We start from the raw sequence: 25,046 nt of genomic DNA on the forward strand, positions 1-25,046 counted from the left end.
CGTGTGTGCGAGAGCGAGAGCGTGTGAGCGAGAGCGTGTGTGTCTGCCCAGGGAATGTCTTGTGTTCACTCGTGCTAATATTTTCAGTATTTCTGATGCTCCAATATTTTTTTCTCTCTCTGAAAGGTTCATCAAAGTGACACGAGGTCACAGTTTCAACAATGTCTGTTTCAATATAACTCACCATTCAAGGTAAGGTTCACTCACTGTGTAACTGTACAGAGTCACTGTTTATTCAGGGTAAGGGTCACTCACTGTGTAACTGTACAGAGTCACTGTTTATTCAGGGTAAGGTTCACTCACTGTAACTGTACAGAGTCACTGTTTATTCAGGGTAAGGGTCACTCACTGTGTAACTGTACAGAGTCACTGTTTATTCAGGGTAAGGGTCGCTCTCTGTCTCTCGCCCGCTCTCTCAGTCTCTCGCCCGCTCTCTCAGTCTCTCGCCCGCTCTCTCGGTCCCTCTCGCCCGCTCCCTCGGTCCCTCTCGCCCGCTCCCTCGGTCCCTCTCGCCCGCTCCCTCGGTCCCCCTCGCCCGCTCCCTCGGTCCCCCTCGCCCGCTCCCTCGGTCCCCCTCGCCCGCTCCCTCGGTCCCCCTCGCCCGCTCCCTCGGTCCCCCTCGCCCGCTCCCTCGGTCCCCCTCGCCCGCTCCCTCGGTCCCCCTCGCCCGCTCCCTCGGGCCCGGTCCCCCTCGCCCGCTCCCTCGGCCCCGCTCGCCCGCTCGCTCCGTCTCTCGCTCTCTCTCAGGGCACTAGTAGCGGGTGTAATGGGGTTGATGGGCCGAATGGGGACCGGGATTGAGTGTACAGCTTGGGTGGAAAGAACCAGACAATCTCTGGGGTGACTCAGGAGGCGGGGCAAAAGCTGACGCCAAGGTTTGGGTTTTTTCTTTGCAAGGGTAAGGGAAGATTGAATTCGAGTCGGAGATGGTGCAGTGAGATGTGTGACACTGAGGCGCACAGAGCAGGCAGATCCCATGGCGTGAATCCCATCTGTGTCTCAGCCGAGGTTGACAGCAAGGGGGCGCTAGGCTGAGCCTCGGTGTCGCGCGGCTGGTCACTATCCAGTCACACCGCGGCAAATTGCACTAGAGCAGCTCCCATGGTCGAACAGCTGGCCAGTCGGGGTCCAGGAAGCCGGCATCCCTGTGACAGTGGCACCGCCAGGGGGGCAGATTTAGCGGGAGGGCGGGAGGAAGGATCGCTGGGGAGCCAGGATGCGGATTTTAATGCCGGCATTCGGAGAAATCAGCAATGCGACTGCTGGTGGATTTGAGCCCCGTGTCTTTCAGCGAGAGGTCCCGACAGCTGAGATTAAACTTCCACAGCTGTGTGCGGTGCCAACCCACTGGGATTGCACTGCCCCCTCACTCGGACCGCCGGGTGGGTGGGGGACTGTAGAATTTCTCCTGTCTGTTGACAGCAATTGCACACACTCCTATCGAACAGGGGCGATTTGCCGAATGGGGAATGGGACAGAGAGTACAGCTCCCGCTACACTGTCCCCATCAAACAAAAAAGGACCAAGAGATTGATTAAGAGGGGAAAAATAGAGTATGAGAGTAAACTTGTAAGGAACATAAAAGCGGACTGTAAAAGCTTCTACAAGTATATAAAAAGTAAAAGATTAGTGAAGACAAATGTAGGTCCCTTACAGTCAGAAACGGGAGAATTTATAATGGGGAACAAGGAAATGGCTGAGCAATTAAACAAATACTTTGGTTCTGTCTTCATGGAAGAGGACACAAATAACTTCCCAGAAATGCTGGGGAACCAAGGGTCTAGTGAGAAGGAGGAATGAAAGGAAATTAGTATTAGTAAAAAAATAGTGTTGGAGAAATTAATGGGACTGAAAGCTGATAAATCCCCAGGGCCTGATAATCGGCATCCCAGAGTGCTAAAAGAGGTAGCCATGGAAATAGTGGATGCATTGGTTGTCATCTTGCAAAATTCTATAGATTATGGAACAGTTCCTGCTGATTGGAGGGTGGCAAATGTAACCCCACTATTTAAAAAATGAGGGAGAGAGAAAACAGGGAACTACACCAGTAGTAGGGAAAATGCTAGAGTCTATTATAAAGGATGTGATAACAGGACACTTAGAAAATATCAACGGGATTAGACAAAGTCAACGTGGATTTCTGAAAGGGAAATTGTGTTTGACAAACCTACTGGAGTTTTTTGAGGATGTAACTGGTAGAATAGATAAGGGAGAACCAGTAGATGTGGTGTATTTGGATTTTCAGAAGGCTTTTGATAAAGTCCCACATAAGAGGTAAGTGTGCAAAATTAAAGCACATTGTATTGGGGGTAATATACTGGCATGGATTGAAAATTAGTTAACAGACAGGAAACAGAGTAGGAATAAATGGGTCTTATTCAGGGTGGCAGGCGGTGACTAGTGGGGTACCGCAGGGATCAGTGCTTGGGCCCCAGCTATTCACAATATATATCAATGATTTGGATGAGGGAACCAAATGTAATATTTCCAAGTTTGCTGACGACACAAAACTAGGTGGGATTGTGAGTTGTGAGGAGGATGTAAAGAGGCTTCAAGGCGATTTAGACAAGTTGAGTGAGTGGGCAAATACATGGCAGATGCAGTATAATGTGGATAAATGTGAAATTATCCACTTCGGGAGGAAAAACAGAAAGGTAGAGTATTATTTAAATGGTGATAGATTGGGAAATGTTGATGTACAAAGGGACCTGGGTGTCCTTGTACACCAGTCACTGAAAGCAAACATGCAGGTGCAGCAAGCAGTTAGGAAGGCAAATGGTATGTTGGCCTTCATTGCAAGAGGATTTGAGTACAGGAGCAAGGATGTCTTACTACAGTTATACAGGGCCTTGGTGAGACCACACCTGGAGTACTGTGTGCAGTTTTGGTCTCCTTACCTAAGAAAGGATATACTTGCCATAGAGGGAGTGCAGCGAAGGTTCACCAGACTGATTCCTGGGATGGCAGGACTGTCGTATGAGGAGAGATTGGGTCGACTAGGCCTGTATTCACTCGAGTTTAGAAGACTGAGAGGGGATCTCATTGAAACGTATAAAATTCTGACAGGGCTAGACAGACTGGATGCAGGGAGAATGTTTCCCCTGGCTGGGGGGGTCGAGAACGAGGGGTCACAGTCTCAGGATACGGGGTAGGACATTTAGGACTGAGATGAGGAGAAATTTCTTCACTCAGAGGGTCGCGAACCTGTGGAATTCTCTACCACAGAAGGCTGTGGAGGCCAAGTCACTGAATCTATTTAAGAAGGAGATAGATAGATTTCTAGACACAAAAGGCATCAAGGGGTATGGGGAGAGAGCAGGAATATGGTATTGAGAGAGAGGATCAGCCATGATATTGAATGGCGGAGCAGGCTCGACGGGCAGAATGGCCGACTCCTACTCCTATTGTTCTATGTTTCTACACTGTCCCATCAAACACTCCCAGGGCAGGTACAGCACGGGTTAGATACAGAGTAAAGCTCCCTCTACTGTCCCCATCAAACACTCCCAGGGCAGGTACAGCACGGGTTAGATACAGAGTAAAGCTCCCTCTACACTGTCCCATCAAACACTCCCAGGGCAGGTACAGCACAGATTAGATACAGAGTAAAGCTCCCTCTACACTGTCCCATCAAACACTCCCAGGGCAGGTACAGCACAGATTAGATACAGAGTAAAGCTCCCTCTACACTGTCCCATCAAACACTCCCAGGGCAGATACAGCATGGGTTAGATACAGACTAAAGCTCCCTCTACACTGTCCCCATCAAACACTCCCAGGGCAGGTACAGCACAGATTAGATACAGAGTAAAGCTCCCTCTACACTGTCCCATCAAACACTCCCAGGGCAGATACAGCATGGGTTAGATACAGAGTAAAGCTCCCTCTACACTGTCCCATCAAACACTCCCAGGGCAGATACAGCACAGGTTAGATACAGAGTAAAGCTCCCTCTACACTGTCCCATCAAACACTCTCAGGGCAGATACAGCATGGGTTAGATACAGAGTAAAGCTCCCTCTACACTGTCCCCATCAAACACTCCCAGGGCAGGTACAGCACGGGTTAGATACAGAGTAAAGCTCCCTCTACACTGTCCCATCAAACACTCCCAGGGCAGGTACAGCACAGGGTTAGATACAGAGTAAAGCCCCCTCTGCACTGTCCCCATCAAACACTCCCAGGGCAGATACAGCACAGGTTAGATACAGAGTAAAGCTCCCTCTACACTGTCCCATCAAACACTCCCAGGGCAGGTACAGCACGGGTTAGATACAGAGTAAAGCTCCCTCTACACTGTCCCATCAAACACTCCCAGGGCAGGTACAGCACGGGTTAGATACAGAGTAAAGCTCCCTCTACACTGTCCCATCAAACACTCCCAGGGCAGATACAGCATATAGCTCCCTCACAGACACACGCAGAGATACATGGACACACAGATGGAGAGAGAGACACAGACCAAGACAGAGAGAGAGAGAGACTAGGGGGTCACAGTCTCAGGATAAGGGGTCGGCCATTTTGGACTGAGATGAGGAGGAATTTCTTCACTCGGAGGGCGGTGAATCTTTGGAATTCTCTGCCCCAGAGGGCTGTGGAGGCTCAGTCGTTGAGTATATTCAAGGCTGAGATCGAGAGATTTATGGACTGTAGTGGAATCGAGGGATATGGGGATAGTGCACTTGAGGTCGATGATCAGCCATGATCCTATTGAATGGCGGAGGAGGCCGACTCCTGCTCCCACACACAGACAGAGATGGAGAGAGACACACACAGAGAAAGAAAGACTTGCCTTTATATAGCACCTTTCATGACGTCCCAAATCGCTTCACAGCCAATGAAGCACGTTTTGAAGTGTGGTCACTGTTGTAATGTCGGAAACTCGGCAGCCAATTTGCGCACAGCAAGCTCCCACACACAGCAATGTGATAATGACCAGATCATCTGTTTTAGTGATGTTGATTGAGGGATAAATATTGGCCCCAGGACACCGGGGCGAACTCCACTTCGAAATAGTGCCAGAGGATCTTTTACGTCCACCTCAGGGAGCAGATGGGGCCTCAGTTTAATGTCTCATCCGAAAGACGGCACCTCCGACAGTGCAGCATTCCCTCAGTACCGCCCCTCCGACAGTGCGGCGCTCCCTCCGTACCGGCCTTAGTGCAGCGCTGATGCGCTGTCGGATCAATTACTCATAAAAGACTGAGAGTTAGAAGAGTAACTAAAGGCTTTTATTAACAACAGAATGAAGGTGTGCCTCGAGTGGTCGACCGGTCCAGGATACAAAGGGCTGGGGAGCAGTCACCTTTATACTAGGACCTGTGGGAGGAGTCTGTCCAGGCATGTACACAGTGGAATACAAACAGGATAAACAGGAATACAAACAGTGGTTTACCACATTCACCCCTTATTTAAAATTGAGTCCGGCGGGGTGAGGTGTATTAAAAGTTAGTGTATTGGAGTCTCTCCGGAGGTCTTGTCTGCCGCTGTGATCGGCGTGGCGACGGCAGGGGTAGTGAAGCTTCCGGCGTCGAGTCCAGCGTAGGCTGTGGCACAGGCGTGTCGAGCGGGTCGCGGGACCCAGGCCTGCCGTCTGCTGGGGCTGGATATCGGATCGTGGGGGGGGGGTGGTAGTGGGTAGTGGGTTACTGCGGCCCCCGAGGGTGCAAGGTCTCTTATGGAGACTGTGTCCTCCCGCCCGTCCGGGTATGCGATGTAAGCATACTGGGGGTTGGCGTGGAGGAGGTCGACCCTCTCGACCAGGGGGTCCGTTTTATGGGTCCTCGCGTGTCTTCTCAGTAGGACCGGCCCTGGGGACGTCAGCCATGGCGGTAGCGATGTGGTCGACCGGTCCAGGATACAAAGGGCTGGGGAGCAGTCACCTTTATACTAGGACCTGTGGGAGGAGTCAGCCGAGGCATGTCCAGGCATGTACACAGTGGAATACAAACAGGACAAACAGGAATACAAACAGTGGTTTACCACAAGCGCCCCCTCAGTACCGCCCCTCCGACAGTGCGGCACTCCCTCAGTACTGCCCCTCCGACAGTGCGGCGCTCCCGCAGTACCGCCCCTCCGACAGTGCGGCGCTCCCTCAGTACTGCCCCTCCGACAGTGCGGCGCTCCCTCAGTACCGCCCCTCTGACAGTGCGGCGCTCCCTCCGTACCGCCCCTCTGACAGTGCGGCGCTCCCTCAGTACCGCCCCTCCGACAGTGCGGCGCTCCCTCAGTACCGCCCCTCCGACAGTGCGGCTCTCCCTCAGTACCGCCCCTCCAACAGTGTGGCGCTCCCTCAGTACTGCCCCTCCCACAGTGCGGCGCTCCCTCAGTACCGCCCCTCCGACAGTGCGGCGCTCCCTCAGCATTACCCCTCCGACAGTGCGGTGTTCCCTCAGTACCGCTCCTCCGACAGTGCGGCGCTCCCTCAGTACTGCCCCTCCCACAGTGCGGCGCTCCCTCAGTACCGCCCCTCCGACAGTGCGGCGCTCCCTCAGCATTACCCCTCCGACAGTGCGGCGCTCCCTCAGTACCGCCCCTCCGACAGTGCGGTGTTCCCTCAGTACCGCTCCTCCGACAGTGCGGCGTTCCCTCAGTACTGATCCTCCGACAGTGCGGCGCTCCCTCAGTACCGCCCCTCCGACAGTGCGGCGCTCCCTCAGTACCGCCCCTCCGACAGTGCGGCGCTCCCTCAGTACTGCCCCTCCGACAGTGCGGCGCTCCCTCAGTACTGCCCCTCCGACAGTGCGGCGCTCCCTCAGTACTGCCCCTCCGACAGTGCGGCGCTCCCTCAGTACCGCCCCTCCCACAGTGCAGCGCTCCCTCAGTACTGCCCCTCCAACAGTGCGGCGCTCCCTCAGTACCGCCCCTCCGACAGTGCGGCGCTCCCTCAGTACCGCCCCTCCGACAGTGCGGCGCTCCCTCAGTACTGCCCCTCCGACAGTGCGGCGCTCCCTCAGTACCGCCCCTCTGACAGTGCGGCGCTCCCTCAGTACTGCCCCTCAGACAGTGCGGCGCTCCCTCAGCACTGCCCCTCCGACAGTGCGGCGCTCCCTCAGTACTGCACTGGGAGTGTCAGCCTAGATTCTTGTGCTCGAGTCTCTGGAGTGGGACTTGAACCCACAACCTTCTGACTCAGAGGGGAGGGTGCTGCCCACTGAGCCACAGCTGACAGAGAGACTGAGGAGGACCTAGAGTTGCAAGTTCAGAGGGGCAGTGATCAGAGTCAGATCGCTATCAGAGAGACGGGAGGTTGTGATGTTTGCCTATTCCCATTTCAATTTTGAAGATCCTAGTGTCCTGGACAGATGGGATGTTGTGTTGGTCTGGGAGCGCGCTGACAACTCTGAGTGTGCAAACCGCAGACAGCTGAACAGTAACTGGGCTCCCTGTGAGATCACTCGCCGCTCTGTACTCGGGCCAGGAGCAGGAGTTGCTGTGATCTCAGAGGCTGGCTCGGTGCCCGAGAGTAATCCAGGGATGGCTTGGGTCCTGTCACCACAGGAACACACACATCCTTCCTCCAGCTCTGGCATCTCTGCGGAGCGGCTCAGCAAACTCCATTTCCCACAACATGACAGTGTCGCAGATTAACCCTTCGATACCTTTCAGCATTTACGTTCACAGCCTGCTTCTCCCTGTGCCTCTGTGTCTCTGTCGCTCCCTCTCTCTCCCCCACTCTGTATCTCTACTGATGTTAATCCAGCTCCCTCACACTGTCACTCAGTAACCTCTCTCCCCCAGCGCCCTGTGTCATTGACTGTATCTCTACTGATGTTAATCCAGCTCCCTCACACTGTCACTCAGTAACCCTCTCCCCCAGCGCCCTGTGTTACTGACTGTATCTCTACTGATGTTAATCCAGCTCCCTCACACTGTCACTCAGTACAATACAATACAATACAAATCGCTTTATTGGCATGATAAGGTACATCTTATGTTGCCAAAGCATCAAAATACATTTATGGTTGAACACATAAACGCGGTTCCATTCATACAGTGTATAAACAGGTATATCCCTGAGTTTATAAATATATTTTCGCCTTGTTTATATATACTCTTGTAGTAACCCCTCTCCCCCAGCGCCCTGTGTTACTGACTGTATCTCTACTGATGTTAATCCAGCTCCCCCACACTGCCACTCAGTAACCCCTCTCCCCCAGCGCCCTGTGTTACTGACTGTATCTCTACTGATGTTAATCCAACTCCCTCACACTGTCACTCAGTAACCCCTCTCCCCCAGCGCCCTGTGTTACTGACTGTATCTCTACTGATGTTAATCCAGCTCCCTCACACTGTCACTCAGTAACCCCTCTCCCCCAGCGCCCTGTGTTACTGACTATCTCTACTGATGTTAATCCAGCTCCCTCACACTGTCACTCAGTAACCCCTCTCCCCCAGCGTCCTGTGTTACTGACTGTACCTCTACTGATGTTAATCCAGCTCCCTCACACTGTCACTCAGTAACCCCTCTTCCCCCAGCACCCTGTGTTACTGACTGTATCTCTACTGATGTTAATCCAGCTCCCTCACACTGTCACTCAGTAACCCCTCTTCCCCCAGCGCCCTGTGTTACTGACTGTACCTCTACTGATGTTAATCCAGCTCCCTCACACTGTCACTCAGTAACCCCTCTCCCCCAGCGCCCTGTGTTACTGACTGTATCTCCACTGATGTTAATCCGGCTCCCTCACACTGTCACTCAGTAACCCCTCTCCCCCAGCGCCCTGTGTCACTGACTGTATCTCCACTGATGTTAATCCAGCTCCCTCACACTGTCACTCAGTAACCCCTCTCCCCCAGCGCCCTGTGTCACTGACTGTATCTCCACTGATGTTAATCCAGCTCCCTCACACTGTCACTCAGTAACCCCTCTTCCCCCAGCGCCCTGTGTTACTGACTGTACCTCTACTGATGTTAATCCAGCTCTCTCACACTGTCACTCAGTAACCCCTCTCCCCCAGCGCCCTGTGTTACTGACTGTATCTCCACTGATGTTAATCCGGCTCCCTCACACTGTCACTTTTGGCAAATTGAATGGAGCGGGAGGGCGGTGTGGAAAGGATGTTGGTTGTTTTCTGACAATTCCTTGCAAGTGTTTAGCGATTCACGTCGGAGGCCCAGTTCGGGCACCCGCTCCACATCCTGAGGCCTGTCCCCGTTGCTAGGAGACGGAGGTGTTGTACACACGTCCTTTTCCTGCCTCTCGTCCGGTCCAAGTGGTTCTTTACACTTTGAGAATTCAGGAAAGACACATTTCTATCAGGCCAGCGGCAGCACGATTGGAAAATCAGAGGAGTCGCTTAGATTTCAGGCCTGAAAATTAAAATGGCGGCACATCGCGCTCAATTCCCCTAAAGATAAAAGATTGATCTTGCATCTCTCCAGCGCCTTTCCCGACCTCAGGACGTCCCAGAGCTCTTTACAGCCAATGAAGGACTTTTTTTGAAGTGTGGTCACTGTTGTAATGTAGGAAACGTGGCAGCCAATTTGCGCACAGCAAGCTCCCACAAACAGGAATGTGATAATGACCAGATCATCTGTTTTAGTGATGTTGGTTGAGGGATAAATATTGGCCCCAGGACACCGGGGAGAACTCCCCCCTGCTCCTCTTCCAATAGTGGCCGTGGGATCTTTTACATCCACCTGAGGGGGCAGGCGGGGGCCTCGGGTTTAATGTCTCATCCCGAAAGACGGTATCTCCGACAGTGCGGCGCTCCCTCAGTACCGCCCCTCCGACAGTGCGGCGCTCCCTCAGTACCGCCCCTCCGACAGTGCGGCGATCCCTCAGTACCGCCCCTCCGACAGTGCGGCGCTCCCTCAGTACCGCCCCTCCGACAGTGCGGCGCTCCCTCAGTACCGCCCCTCCGACAGTGCGGCGCTCCCTCAGTACTGCCCCTCCGACAGTGCGGCGCTCCCTCAGTACCGCCCCTCCGACAGTGCGGCGCTCCCTCAGTACCGCCCCTCCAACAGTGCGGCGCTTCCTCAGTACTGCCCCTCCGGCAGTGTGGCGCTCCCTCAGTACCGCCCCTCCGACAGTGCGGCGCTCCCTCAGTACTGCCCCTCCGACAGTGCGGCGCTCCCTCAGTACCGCCCCTCCGACAGTGCGGCGCTCCCTCAGTACCGCCCCTCCAACAGTGCGGCGCTTCCTCAGTACTGCCCCTCCGGCAGTGTGGCGCTCCCTCAGTACCGCCCCTCCGACAGTGCGGCGCTCCCTCAGTACTGCCCCTCCGACAGTGCGGCGCTCCCTCAGTACCGCCCCTCCGACAGTGCGGCGCTCCCTCAGTACCGCCCCTCCGACAGTGCGGCGCTCCCTCAGTACCGCCCCTCCGACAGTGCGGCGCTCCCTCAGTACTGCCCCTCCGACAGTGCGGCGCTCCCTCAGTACCGCCCTTCCGACAGTGCGGCGCTCCCTCAGTACCGCCCCTCCGACAGTGCGGCGCTTCCTCAGTACTGCCCCTCCGGCAGTGTGGCGCTCCCTCAGTACCGCCCCTCCGACAGTGCGGCGCTTCCTCAGTACTGCCCCTCCGGCAGTGTGGTGCTCGCTCAGTGGCGCTCCCTCAGTACTGCCCCTACGACAGTGAGGCGCTCCCTCAGTACCGCCCCTCCGACAGTGCGGCGCTCCCTCAGTACTGCCCCTCCGACAGTGCGGCGCTCCCTCAGTACCGCCCCTCCGACAGTGCGGCGCTCCCTCAGTACCGCCCCTCCGACAGTGCGGCGCTCCCTCAGTACCGCCCCTCCGACAGTGCGGCCCTCCCTCAGTACCGCCCCTCCGACAGTGCGGCGTTCCCTCAGTACCGCCCCTCCGACAGTGCGGCGCTCCCTCAGTACCGCCCCTCCGACAGTGCGGCGTTCCCTCGGTACCGCCCCTCCGACAGTGCGGCGCTCCCTCGGTACCGCCCCTCCGACAGTGCGGCGCTCCCTCGGTACCGCCCCTCCGACAGTGCGGCCCTCCCTCAGTACCGCCCCTCCGACAGTGCGGCGCTCCCTCAGTACCGCCCCTCCGACAGTGCGGCGCTCCCTCAGTACCGCCCCTCCGACAGTGCGGCACTCCCTCAGTACCGCCCCTCCCACAGTGCGGCGCTCCCTCAGTACCGCCCCTCCCACAGTGCGGCGCTCCCTCAGTACCGCCCCTCCGACAGTGCGGCGCTCCCTCAGTACTGGTACCGGGGGACTGTCAGGCCTGGATCATGGGGCGCAAGATAGGAGGGAGTGGGTCAGGATGAGAAACATCCTTGAAAGGATTAGGCCCCCCTCTCCCTCTCTCCGTTTAACCTTTAATATGGATGGGCAGGGCTGGATTTTTGACGGGCCCCTGCCGACTCCCCTGACTGCCCAGGAACAGGCACTGACAGGTGACGGGCCGCTGGGGAATGGAGGCGTTACCATAGCAACCGAACGGAACACAATGGCCTCCTCTGTCCTCATACCTGTCGGGGCACATACCACAGCGCCGGCTCACCTGAGCAGCAGGATCCGCTGCCTGCAGAGAGAGATGAACCATTTCTGAATCGGTAACCCTCTCAGTACTGGGCCCTCGATTGCGGCAGCCTCGCCACGCAGGCCCGTTCACCCCCGCTCTGCCTGTGGGACTCCGGGTGGGACGAGCCAACACGGCACAGGCCGGGGGATGGAGCCTTGGGGCGTCCTCCAGATAAATCGCCTTTGGAGGATTTGCGATCAGCTGTCTCGTAGGCAACGCAGCGGCCGTTTTGTGCACAGCAAGATCCCACCAGCAGCCCGTTCCGCCCAAACCAGTCCGTGGCGATGTTTCCCCTCCGCCTCGTCCCACGCGCACGTTGCGTTACAGATCCCTTCACAACAACTTGCATCTATCCAGCGCCTTTAACGTCGTAAAACGTTCCCAAGGCGCTTCACAGGAGCGATTATCAAACACAATTTGACACCGAGCCACATAAGGAGATATTAGCGACCGGCGACCAAAAGCTGGGTCAAAGAGGTCGGTTTTAAGGAGCGTCTTAAAGGAGGAGAGAGAGAGGCGGAGAGGTTTAGGGAGGGAATTCCAGAGCTCGGGGCCCTGGCGGCTGAAGGCACGGCCACCAATGGTGGAGCGATGGAAATCGGGGGGAGAGGCCCGAATTGGAGGAGCGCAGAGATCGCGGAGGGTTGTAAGAACATAAGAAATAGGAGCAGGAGTCGGCCATTCGGCCCCTCGAGTCTGCTCCGCCATTCAATACGATCGCGGCTGATCATTGACCTCAACTCCACTTTCCCGCCCGATCCCTTGATTCTCCGAGAGTCCAAAAATCTCTCGATCTCGGCCTTGAATATACGCAAAGACTCCGCATTCACCGCCCTCTGGGGTGGAGAATTACAAAGATTCACCACCCTCTGAGTGAAGAAATATTCCTCCTCATCTCAGTCCTAAATGGCCGACCCCTTACCCTGAGACTGTGACCCCTGGTGGTGGTGGAAAAGGTGGACAGCTTTAAGTTCCTCGGAGTCCACATCACGGAAGACCTCTCCTGGTCCCTCAATACCTCCTCTCTGGTGAAGAAGGCCCAGCAGCGCCTATATTTCCTAAGGAGGCTGAAGGGATGTAACCTGTCACCCCTGATCCTCTCTAACTTTTACCGCTGCACTATAGAGAGCATCCTGACAAACTGTATCACAGTATGGTATGGCAGCTGTAGCTACTATGACCGGAAAGCCCTGCAGCGGGTAGTCAAAACTGCTGTCGAAGTCTCGACTCCCGAGTAAGACTCTTAAACACAAAGTATCGTTAAAGACAGGCTTTATTTGCTTGCAAGGGAAGAGTTGTGTAGTCAAGGGCTACATCAGACCTCTTCAAAGTAATACAGAATTTGTAACATATTTATACAGTACAGAAACAAAACAGGCTTTCTATGCCACATGACATAGTATTGAATCATACCTGGTTACAAAGGCACAGACCTTGCGAATTATTGGAACAACGTATTCCAGGCTTCGTTAGAATAACGAACAGAAATACCTTGAGATAAGATTAATTAATCCTTTATTATGGGATCCTTCTGTTCTCCCACTGTACCAACTGAGCCTGTGGGCCGATGTTTACCTTATCCTGTCCTTGGCTATTTGTTTGGTAAACGAGGCTCCTTGTTAAGCTTGTCACAGATAAGGAGTACGTATGTAGCATTCCTTTTATTGTCTCATCCCCTTGAAACTGATTAGTGAATCATGCTGTCGGCCATTTGAGTTTTTATTCTATGCCTAGGAAGCCATTTTGTGTCTAAGTGAGAAACTGTACTTCCACACTGCCCAACGCATTACCGGCACCCGGCTACCGACCATAGAGCACATATACCAGAAACGCTGTCTACGGAGGTCACGGTCCATCATCAAAGACCCTACCACCCCAGCCACAGTCTGTTCGCCCTCCTGCCATCTGGGAGACGCTACAGATGCATTCGCACCCGTACGACCAGATTTAGGAACAGCTTCTTTCCCAGGGCTGTCATCCTACTGAACTCCACAAATAACCTCCAAAGCCTGCACGTCTGCCAATGCACTTTATTATAGTTATATTTATGTTAATGTATTACAAGCCAAATGTATGTTGAATGTTTAAATGTCTTAATCTAAATGTACACTCTCGGGAGCCGCAAGCCTACATTTCGTTGTACTGCACTTGTGCACTAACAATGACAAAGTTGATTAGGATTATGAATATTATGATTAGATTCCCCAGCCAGGGGGAAACAGCCTCTCGGCATCTACCCTGTCAATCCCCCCCTCAGAATCTTATACGTTTCAATGAGATCACCTCTCATTCTTCTAAACTCCTGAGAGTGTCGGCCCAGTCTACACAATCTCTCATCGTAGGACATCCCTCTGATCCCAGGGATCAATCTAGTGAACTTTGGTTGCAGGGTTGGAGGAGGTTACAGAGATAGAGAGGGCGAGGCCATGGAGAGGATTTGAACAGGAGGTGAGAATTTTTACACTGTCTCTGTCCTTTGACCAATGTTTCTTCCAGACATGATGGGACTCGCTCTCCCTCGTGCAGCCCAGCCGGACTGACTGCTTCTCTTCTCTCTCCTGTCTTCAGAGTCAAACTGCATTCCGTTGAGGCAGCGTTCCGGAACATTCCATCCGCGAGCTGAGGTTCCGCCAGCCTCGCTGGACGCCCTCATGTGCGAGTTGTAGGGCGATGGCCCATAGCTAGGAGTAACCTAACCCCAACGCAGGTGAGTCCAGTCGAAAGTTACGATCACACATTTGCCTCTAAAAACAATTGAAGGGACAAATATCATCAAACTGTTCCATTAAACACTCCCCGGGCAGGTACAGCACGGGTTAGATACAGAGTAAAGCTCCCTCTACACTGTCCCATCAAACACTCCCAGGGCAGGTACAGCACGGGTTAGATACAGAGTAAAGCTCCCTCTAATCTGTCCCATCAAACACTCCCAGGGCAGGTACAGCACGGGGTTAGATGCAGAGTAAAGCTCCCTCTACACTGTCCCCATCAAACACTCCCAGGGCAGGTACAGCATGGGTTAGATACAGAGTAAAGCTCCCTCTACACTGTCCCCATCAAACACTCCCAGGGCAGGTACAGCACGGGGTAGATACAGAGTAAAGCTCCCTCTACACTGTCCCATCAAACACTCCCAGGGCAGGTACAGCACGGGTTAGATACAGAGTAAAGCTCCCTCTACACTGTCCCATCAAACACTCCCAGGGCAGGTACAGCACAGGTTAGATACAGAGTAAAGCTCCCTCTACACTGTCCCATCAAACACTCCCAGGGCAGGTACAGCCCGGGTTAGATACAGAGTAAAGCTCCCTCTACACTGTCCCCATCAAACACTCCCAGGGCAGGTACAGCACGGGTTAGATATAGAGTAAAGCTCCCTCTACACTGTCCCATCAAACACTCCCAGGGCAGGTACAGCACAGGTTAGATACAGAGTAAAGCTCCCTCTACACTGTCCCATCAAACACTCCCAGGGCAGGTACAGCCCGGGTTAGATACAGAGTAAAGCTCCCTCTACACTGTCCCCATCAAACACTCCCAGGGCAGGTACAGCACGGGTTAGATATAGAGTAAAGCTCCCTCTACACTGTCCCATCAAACACTCCCAGGGCAGGTACAGCACGGGTTAGATACAGAGTAAAGCTCCCTCTACACTGTCCCATCAAACACTCCCAGGGCAGGTACAGCACGGGTTAGATACAGAGTAAAGCTCCCTCTACACTGTCCCATCAAACCCTCATCACAATCTCGGGACATCCCAAAGCGCTTCACAGCCAATGGAGCAGGTTTGAAGTGTAGTCACTGTTATAATGTAGGAAATGTGACAGCCAATTTACACAAACAGTGAGGTGATAATAACTAGATAATGTGATGTTGGTTGAGGGATAAATATTGGCCCCAGGACAACGGGGAGAACTCCCCCCTGCTCCCTGAGTACCGCCCCTCGGACAGTGTGGCGCTCCCTCAGTACTGCCCCTCCCACAGTGCGGCGCTCCCTCAGTACCGCCCCTCCCACAGTGCGGCGCTCCCTCAGTACCGCCCCTCCGACAGTGCGGCGCTCCCTCAGTACCGCCCCTCCGACAGTGCGGCGCTCCCTCAGTACCGCCGCTCCGACAGTGCGGCGCTCCCTCAGTACCGCCGCTCCGACAGTGCGGCGCTCCATCAGTACCGCCGCTCCGACAGTGCGGCGCTCCCTCAGTACCGCCCCTCCGACAGTGCGGCGCTCCCTCAGTACCGCCCCTCCGACAGTGCGGCGCTCCCTCAGTACCGCCCCTCCGACAGTGCGGCGCTCCCTCAGTACCGCCTCTCCGACAGTGCGGCGCTCCCTCAGTACCGCCTCTCCGACAGTGCGCCGCTCCCTCAGTACCGCCTCTCCGACAGTGCGGCGCTCCCTCAGTACCGCCTCTCCGACAGTGCGGCGCTCCCTCAGTACTGACACAGGGGGAGTGTCTGGCCTGGATTAGGGGGCTCGAGTCTCTGGAGTGGGGGCTCGAACCCACAACCTGCTGACTCAGAGGCGAGAGTGAGACCCACCAAACCAGGGCTGGGCCTTGGCTGCCCCTCAGAACCCTTGTCTGAAGGTGCCACCAGACCCCCTCAGTGGTGCAAGCCTTGTCCAGGCCATGGCTCCCCAGCAACGCTGGTGGGCCTTGGGTGTCGAGCATCGATCCCCGGCCTCCTCGCCTCACAGTGAGGGAACCTTTCGCATCCGTTCTGTGCCCAGCTGCCTCCCCACCCACAGCACAGCCGAGAGCAGGAACTCTCTGCCACCTGGTGTGTTGCTCATCAGCCGCTTCTCCTCAGGGACCAAAGCGCTGGCCGACTGTGGGCCTTCCTTTCTTTTACAATAAATAAGAGCCTCTCTCTTGCCAGGAAGGAGGACTAGCCGCCCTCTGACCGGTGGGATGGAGGTCAACGGTCAACTGATAACCACGGCAACTAGCAACTTTGGCTCTCCCGGTAAGTGAAGCCCAGGGGAAGGGCCGAGGCCCCCGGCACTGGGCGTTGGGGGGAAGAGAGGGGAACCAGGAATTAGTCGCCAAGCTTGGCGCTCTTGTCGCTTGTTGGAGGGAGGGGAGGGTCCTCCGAGTTTGGAGAACGGCTAGTTTGGGGCGTGCTGGGTTGGGTTGGGTTGGGGTGTGCTGGGTTGGGTTGGGTTGGGGTGTGCTATGCTGGGATGAGCTGGGTTGAGTTGGGCTTGGCTAGGATGTGCTGGGTTGGGTTGGGTTGGGGTGTGCTATGCTGGGATGAGCTGGGTTGAGTTGGGCTTGGCTAGGATGTGCTGGGCTGAGCTGGGTTGAGTTGGGCAATGCTGGGTTGCGCTGAACTGGGCTGGGATGTGCTGGTTTGTGTTGGATCGGATCGAGCCGGGTTGAGTTAGGCTGGGCTTGGATCAATTGGGCTGGGATGTGCTGTGCTGGGATGAGCTGGGTTGAGTTGGGCTGGTTTGAGTTAGATCAGGCTGGGCTGGGATGTGCTGTGCTGGGATGAGCTGGATTGAGTTGGGCTGAGCTGGGTTGAGGAGTTAGTTTGGATTGGGCTGGGATGTGCTAGTTTGAGTTGGATTGGGCTGGGCTGGGATGTGCTGGGATGAGCTGGGTTGAGTTGGATCGGATTGAGTTGGGCTGAGCTGGGTTGAGGAGTTAGTTTGGATTGGGCTGTGCTGGGATGAGCTGGGTTGAGTTGGATCGGATTGGGCTAGGATGAGCTGGGTTGAGTTGGGATGGGCTGGGCTGGGATGTGCTGGGATGCACTGGGTTGAGTTGGATCGGATCGGGCTGGGATGAGCTGGGTTGAGTTGGGCTGGGCTGGGTTGAGTTGGGCTGGTCTGGGATGTGATGGGATGAGCTGGGTTGAGTAGGATCAGATCGGCCTGGGATGAGCTGTGTTGAGTTGGGCTGGTCTGGGATGTGTTGGTCTGGGATTGGCTGTTCCTCCCTTGGGATTGGGCACAAAGTGCTCACGTTGTCCTCCGATGGTGCAGGATCGCAGCGCTACACTAAGGCCGCGAAGATGAAGGTGGAGAGGAGGAAAGAGTTGGCAGTGCGACAGCAGAGGCTCGAGGAGAGCCTGAGGTGGAAGATTGCGGAGTTGAAGGAGCTGTGTCTGCAGGAAGCAGTAAGTGGGGAATCCCCGGAATGGAACCACATCCTCCTTCTCCAAAACCTCTCCTCCGTCATCCAGCTGGGTGGGACTGCACTCGCCCAGTTCCATTCATATCTATCTAATGGTAGCCAGAGAATCACCTGCAATGGCTTCTCTTCCTGCTCCTGCACTGTTACCTCTGGTATCCCCCAAGGATCTATCCTTGGCCCCCTCCCATCCCCCTCCACAACAATCATCCGAAAACACAGCCTCAGTTTCCACATGTACGCTGACCACACCCAGCTCTACCTCACCACTACTTCTCTCGACCCCTCCACTGTCTCTAAATTGTCAGACTGCTTGTCCGACATCCAGTTCTGGATGAGCAGAAATTTTCTCCAACTAAATATTGGGTAGACCGAAGCCATTGTCTTCGATCCCCGCCACAAACTCCGTTCCCCAGTCACCGACTCCATCCCTCTCCCTAACATCTGTCTGAGGCTGAACCACACTGTTCGCAACCTTGGTGTCGTATTTGACCCTAAAATGAGCTTCCGACCACATCTCCGCCCCATCACTAAGACCGCCTACTTCCACCTCCGTAACATCGCCCGTCTCCGCCCCTTGCTTCAGCTCATCCGCTGCTGAAACCCTCACCCCTGCCTTTGTTACCTCCCGACTTGACTATTCCAACGCACTCCTGGCTGGCCTCCTGATGTGCCTTCAATAACCACAAAACTAGAAGTTATAGACTTTAACAAGTTGGCTTTTAATCACTAAGATCAGAGCTAACATCTCAACACACTGACTGGCTCACAGGAATGAGTCATACAGATCCTGGGATCTTTAAGTAAGAGAGGTCAGGGGCGGAGCCAAGAGCCAAGACCTGGAACCTTCCAGGTTAGTCAGGGAAGAGGAAGTGAAACTATACACCGTGTGGGGGAGGGTAATATACATGAGTGCAAAACGAATACAGGATCAAGACAAACAGATTTCATTACATTCACCCCTTCTTTAGATTTAGTCCCTCGGGGTGATGTTTCTTAAAAGTTGGTATAAGTGAGTCTTGTCAGGAGGTTTTGCTGTTCTCAGTGATTGGCGCAAAGCCGGTTGGGGTGCCTCTAGGGGAGTGGATTCTGGTTCCTCCGCTGTCCGGGCCTCCGCAGTGTCTTCCAGGTTATCTGCAGTGTCCTCCAGGTTAAAGTTGGGTATTGATACCTCTGGGCGTCCTGTCTCTTTGTGTAGGTCTTCCTCGGGTAGTCTCCCATCGTTCTCTCCGCTCCCCGAGGGAGCGAGGTCTTTTATGGAAACAGTGTCCTCTCGCCCGTCAGAGTATTCGATATAGGCGTACTGAGGGTTTGCATGGAGGAGCTGTACCTTTTCCACAAGGGGGTCCGTTTTATGGCCTCTCACGTGCTTCCGCAATAGTACTGTCCCCGGAGACGTCAGCCACGCGGGTAGAGATATGCCCAAGGTGGATTTCCGGGGGAAAACAAACATCTTTTCGTGAGGGGTAGCGTTAGTGGCTGTACATAACAGAGACCTTATGGAGTGGAGCACGTCTGGGAGGACTTCCTGCCAGCGGGAGGTCGGAAGGCCTTTTGACTTTAAGGCTAACGTGACAGCCTTCCAAACAGTAGCATTCTCCCTTTCCACATGCCCATTACCCCGGGGGTTGTAGCTAGTGGTTCTGCTAGTGGCTATCCCCTTCGAGAGCAAGAACTGGCGCAGCTCGTCACTCATGAATGACATCCCCCTATCGCTGTGTATGTAGTTCGGCATGCCAAACATGCAGAATAGATTACAGAGACACTTGATGACCGTGGCACTGGTCATGTCTGGGCAGGGAATGGCGAAGGGGAAGCGGGAATATTCATCGATGATATTGAGGAAGTATACGTTGCGGTCGACAGAGGGAAGGGGTCCCTTGAAGTCCAGACTTAGGCGCTCGAATGGCCGTGTGGCTTTGATAAGGTGTGCACGGTCAGGCCTGTAGAAACGAGGCTTGCATTCCGCACAGGTGCTGCAGGCTCTGGTCATTGCCCTGACCTCCTCGATGGAGTGGGGCAGATTGCGGGACTTTATAAAATGGTATAGTCGGGTGACCCCTGGGTGACAGAGGTCGTTGTGGAGACCCTGTAATTTGTCCGTATGAATGCTGGCACACATTCCCCGCGATAGGGCATCTGGGGGTTCATTAAGGGCTCCCGGCCTGTACATAATATCATAGTCGAACGTGGATAGTTCGATCCTCCACCTGAGTATTTTGTTATTCTTGATTTTCCCCCTTTGTTTGTTATTAAACATGAAAGCCACCGACCGCTGGTCGGTGAGCAGGGTGAAACGTTTGCCGGCTAGGTAGTGTCTCCAGTGCCGCACTGCCTCCACTATAGCCTGTGCCTCCTTCTCGACAGAAGAGTGCCTGATTTCAGGTCCCTGAAGGGTTCGGGAGAAGAAGGCCACAGGTCTCCCAGCCTGATTGAGGGTCGCAGCTAAGGCAAAGTCTGACGCATCGCTTTCGACTTGAAAGGGAATGCATTCGTCCACTGCACACACTGCAGCCCTTTCAATGTCCTGTTTAATACTGGTGAAAGCCTCCCGAGCTTCAGCTGATAGTGGGAAGGACGTCGATTTAATGAGGGGTCGGGCCTTATCAGAGTAATTGGGCACCCATTGGGCATAATACGAAAAAAATCCCAGGCACCTCTTTAAAGCTTTGGGATTGTGTGGCAGGGGCAGTTCCTTTAGGGGGCGTAATCGGTCAGGGTCCGGTCCAATTACCCCATCTTCCACCACACAGCCGAGGATACAGAGACGGGTTGTGTTGAAGACACATTTGTCTTCGTTGTAGGTTAGATTCAGCTTTGGGGCAGTTTTTAAAAATCTCGCAAGATTTAGATCGTGGTCTTGCTGGTTGTGCCCGCAGATAGTGACATTGTCCAGATAGGGGTAGGTAGCTTGTAGTTTATTCTCGTCAACCATGCGGTCCATCTCACGTTGGAAGACCGAGACCCCATTTGTTACCCCGAAGGGCACTCTGAGAAAATGGTAGAGGCGCCCGTTCGCCTCGAAGGCGGTGTATGGGCGGTCCTCCATTCTAATGGGGAGCTGGTGATACGCGGATTTGAGGTCGATAGTCAAGAAGACTCGGTATTGCGCAATCTGGTTGACCATTTCTGATATGCGGGGTAAAGGGTAGGCGTCCAGCTGGGTATAAATATTAACAGTCTGGCTGTAGTCAATTACCATCCGTTTCTTTTCGCTATTTTTAACTATGACTACTTGGGCACGCCACGGGCTGGTACTGCATTCAATAATGCCTTCCCGCAGGAGTCTGTCCACTTCCGCCTTGATAAAGTGTCTGTCTTCCAGACTGTACCGTCTACTTTTGGTCGCTATGGGCCTACAGTTCGGAGCGAGATTAGCGAATAAAGAGGGCGGGCTGATTTTTAAGGTTGATAGGCCACAGACTGTGAGTGGCGGCTGGGACCCGCCATATGCTAGCGTGACACTTTCGTGGTGGCACTGGAAGTCCAGGCCCAAGATTACATTATCACAGAGTTCTGGCATCACGAGGAGTTTAAAATCCTTGTAGTCCGTGCCTTTTACAGTCAGTGTTACCACACAGTAGCCCAAAATGTCCGAAGTGTGGGGCTTAGCAGCCATAGCAATTCTGCTCCGTGTAGGGGTTACTGTTAATGAGTGCCGCCGTACCAGGCTAGGGTGGATAAAACTCTCGGTACTCCCACAGTCAATTAAAAATTTCGTTAAATTCCCGTTTACCTGTATGTCCATCATGGATTTTGTCAACGGGTGTGGCCTGGATTGATCCACCGTGATCGAAGCCACTGTTGGGCCCTGGGCGGCCGTTGAGTCGGGAAAAGATGGCGGATCCCAAGATGACGGCACGCATGAGGCGGTGACGGAGTTGGAAATCGGATTCCCCCTGCAGACTTTGCTAAAATGCCCCTTTTTCTTACATTTGAAGCATGTAGCGTCCTTCGCTGGGCATCGTTGTCTGGGGTGCTTGGCCTGGCCGCAGAAGTAGCATTTCGGGCCTAGACAAACAGATTTCATTACACCTCCCACGTTCCACGTAAACTTGAGGTCATCCAAAACTCTGCTGCCCCGTGTCCTAACTCGCACCGAGTCCCGTTCGCCCATCACCCCCTGTGCTCGCTGACCTACATTGACGCCCAGTCCGGCAACGCCTCGATTTTAAGATTTACATCCTGGTGTTCAAATCCCCTCCGCGGCCTCCTCGCCCCCCTCCCTATCTCCGTAACCTCCTCCAGCCCCTACAACCCTCCCAGATCTCTGCGCTCCTCCAATTCCGGCCTCTTGTTGTTGTGATCTGGAACGCGCTGCCTGAAAGGGCGGTGGGAGCAGATTCAACAGTAACTTTCAAAAGGGGGAATTGGAGAAATACTTGACGGGGAAAAATGTGCAGGGCTGTGGGGAAAGAGCAGGGGGGAGTGGGACTAATTGGAGAGCTCGTTCAAAGAGCCGGCACAGGCACGATGGGCCGAATGGCGGCCTCCTGTGCGGTATGAATTTCTATGATTCTATGAATTTATTTGACTTTCCTTCCTGCCTTGTGTCTCCATTCCTGACGCCATATTCACACGACTTTCTCGTACACCAGGAGCTGACGGGCAGGCTGCCCGCGGAATACCCGCTGGAGCAAGGGGAGAAGCCTCCCTTGATCGAACGACGGGTGGGGACCGCCGGCAGAGCACTGGAGCCCAGCGCTAAACCGGGAGAGGTAAATATCGGGCACCAGCGAGTGAGTTACTGGCTGGAAACTAATCGGGGGGTTTATATATGGAATAACAGATACCCGGGAGTGAGTTGCAGGCTGGAATCTAATTGAGGGGTTCGGGGGGTTTATATATAGAATCACAGATACCCAGGAGTGAGTTACAGGCTGGAATCTAATCGAGGAGTTCGGGGGGTTTATATATAGAATAACAGATACCTGGGAGTGAGTTAGAGGCTGGAATCTAATCGAGGGGTTCGGGGGGTTTATATATAGAATAACGGATACCCGGGAGTGAGTTACAGGCTGGAATCTAATCGAGGGGTTCAGGGGGTTTATATATAGAATAACGGATACCCGGGAGTGAGTTACAGGCTGGAATCTAATCGAGGGGTTCAGGGGGGTTTATATATAGAATAACGGATACCCGGGAGTGAGTTACAGGCTGGAATCTAATCGAGGGGTTCGGGGGGTTTATATATAGAATAACGGATACCCGGGAGTGAGTTACAGGCTGGAATCTAATCGAGGGGTTTGGGGGGTTTATATATAGAATAACGGATACATGGGAGTGAGTTACAGGCTGGAACCTAATCGAGGGGTTCAGGGCGTTTATATATAGAATAACAGATACCCGGGAGTGAGTTACAGGCTGGAATCTAATCGAGGGGTTCGGGGGGTTTATATATAGAATAACAAATACCCGGGAGTGAGTTACAGGCTGGAATCTAATCGAGGGGTTCGGGGGGTTTATATATAGAATAACGGATACCCGGGAGTGAGTTACAGGCTGGAATCTAATCGAGGGGTTCGGGGGGTTTATATATAGAATAACGGATACCCGGGAGTGAGTTACCGGCTGGAATCTAATCGAGGGGTTCGGGGGGTTTATATATAGAATAACAGATACCCGGGAGTGAGTTACAGACTGGAATCTAATCGGGGGGTTTATATACAGAATAACAGATACCCGGGAGTGAGTTACAGGCTGGAATCTAATCTCAGTCTCTGTGTCTCTTTCCCGCTCCCAGGACGCGGGCCTGAGGGATCTGGAGCGCCGCTTTGAGCTTCAGCAGCGGATTGTCAATGCCAACCGGGCGCTGGGCGCCAGGACGGACGGGCAGCGGGTGAGGCGGGGGCGTCGTTCCGACTACGCCATTCGCCTGCCGCAGGACGACGGGACAGTGGAGATCCAGCGAGCTGCCCGCTTCCCCCGAGGTACCAGCGCCAAGCGGAACGCGCCCGGGTAACGCCAACCAATGGGCACTGGGGGAGAGGGGTTACTGAGTGACAGTGTGAGGGAGCTGGATTGACATCAGTAGAGATACAGTCAGTAGCACAGGGCGCTGGGGGAGAGGGGTTACTGAGTGACAGTGTGAGGGAGCTGGATTAACATCAGCAGAGATACAGTCAATAATACAGGGCGCTGGGGGAGAGGGGTTACTGAGTGACAGTGTGAGGGAGCTGGATTAACATCAGTAGAGATAGTCAGTGGCACAGTGCGCTGGGGGAGTGGTGTTTGACAGAACAGTGTACAGGGACCTTTACTCTATATCTAACCCATGCTGTACCTGCCCTGGGAGAGTTTGATGGGACAGTGTAGAGGGAGCTTTACTCTGTATCTAACACCGTGCTGTACCTGCCCTGGGACTGTTTGATGGGACAGTGTAGAGGGAGCTTTACACTGTATCTAACCCGTGCTGTACCAGCCCTGGGAGAGTTGATGGGACAGTGTAGAGGGAGCTTTACTCTGTATCTAACCCCCTGCTGTACCTACCCTGGGAGTGTTTGATGGGACAGTGTAGAGGAAGCTTTACTCTGTATCTAACCCTGTGCTATACCTGCCCTGGGAGTGTTTGATGGGACAGTGCAGAGGGAGCTTTACTCTGTATCTAACCCGTGCTGTACCTGCCCTGGGAGTGTTTGATGGGGACAGGTTAGAGGGAGCTTTACTCTGTATGTAACCCGTTCTGTACCTGCCCTGGGAGTGCGTGATGGGGACAGTGTAGAGGGAGCTTTACTGTGCATCTAACACGTGCTGTACCTGCCCTGGGAGTGTTTGATGGGACAGTGTAGAGGGAGCTTTACTGTGCATCTAACACGTGCTGTACCTGCCCTGGGAGTGTTTGATGGGACAGTGTAGAGGGAGCTTTACTCTGTATCTAACCCGTGCTGTACCTGCACTGGGAGTGTTTGATGGGACAGTGTTGAGGGAGCTTTACTCTGTATCTAACCCGTGCTCTACCTGCCCTGGGAGTGTTTGATGGGACAGTGTAGAGGGAGCTTTACTCTGTATCTAACCCATGCTGTACCTGCCCTGGGAGTGTTTGATGGGGACAGTGTAGGGAGAGCTTTACTCTGTATCTAACCCGTGCTGTACCTGCCCTGGGAGTGTTTGATGGGACAGTGTAGAGGGAGCTTTACTCTGTATCTAACCCATGCTGTACCTGCCCTGGGAGTGTTTGATGGGACAGTGTAGAGGGAGCTTTACTCTGTATCTAACCCGTGCTGTACCTGCCCTGGGAGTGTTTGATGGGACAGTGTAGAGGGAGCTTTACTCTGTATCTAACCCGTGCTGTACCTGCCCTGGGAGTGTTTGATGGGACAGTGTAGAGGGAGCTTTACTCTGTATCTAACCCATGCTGTACCTGCCCTGGGAGTGTTTGATGGGGACAGTGTAGAGGGAGCTTTACTCTGTATCTAACCCCGTGCTGTACCTGCCCT

The 25,046-nt window shown here is 54.2% G+C and overlaps 1 protein-coding gene across 2 annotated transcripts; it reads left to right on the top strand.

Annotated features, from left to right (window-relative positions):
- Positions 1-91: 91 nt before the first annotated feature.
- LOC147080428 (coiled-coil domain-containing protein 120-like) lies at positions 92-23,731 on the top strand. 2 transcript variants are annotated; one of them, XM_085981188.1, is made up of 6 exons: positions 92-192; positions 14,048-14,186; positions 16,352-16,438; positions 17,463-17,596; positions 22,209-22,328; positions 23,354-23,724. In XM_085981188.1, the coding sequence occupies exons 3-6, from the start codon at positions 16,384-16,386 to the stop codon at positions 23,570-23,572; spliced, it is 528 nt and encodes a 175-aa protein (XP_085837314.1). In that variant the 5' UTR covers positions 92-192; positions 14,048-14,186; positions 16,352-16,383; the 3' UTR covers positions 23,573-23,724. The 2 variants fall into 2 exon arrangements, with proteins under 2 accessions (XP_085837314.1, XP_085837315.1); XM_085981189.1 differs by lacking the exon at positions 92-192 and having other exon boundaries at positions 14,180-14,186; positions 23,354-23,731.
- The last annotated feature ends 1,315 nt before the right edge of the window (positions 23,732-25,046 follow it).

The sequence above is a fragment of the Somniosus microcephalus genome, unplaced genomic scaffold (genome assembly GCF_052327205.1).
Source record: "Somniosus microcephalus isolate GS21.2 unplaced genomic scaffold, FLI_Smic_1.0 scaffold1613, whole genome shotgun sequence".
Taxonomy (NCBI): domain Eukaryota; kingdom Metazoa; phylum Chordata; class Chondrichthyes; order Squaliformes; family Somniosidae; genus Somniosus; species Somniosus microcephalus.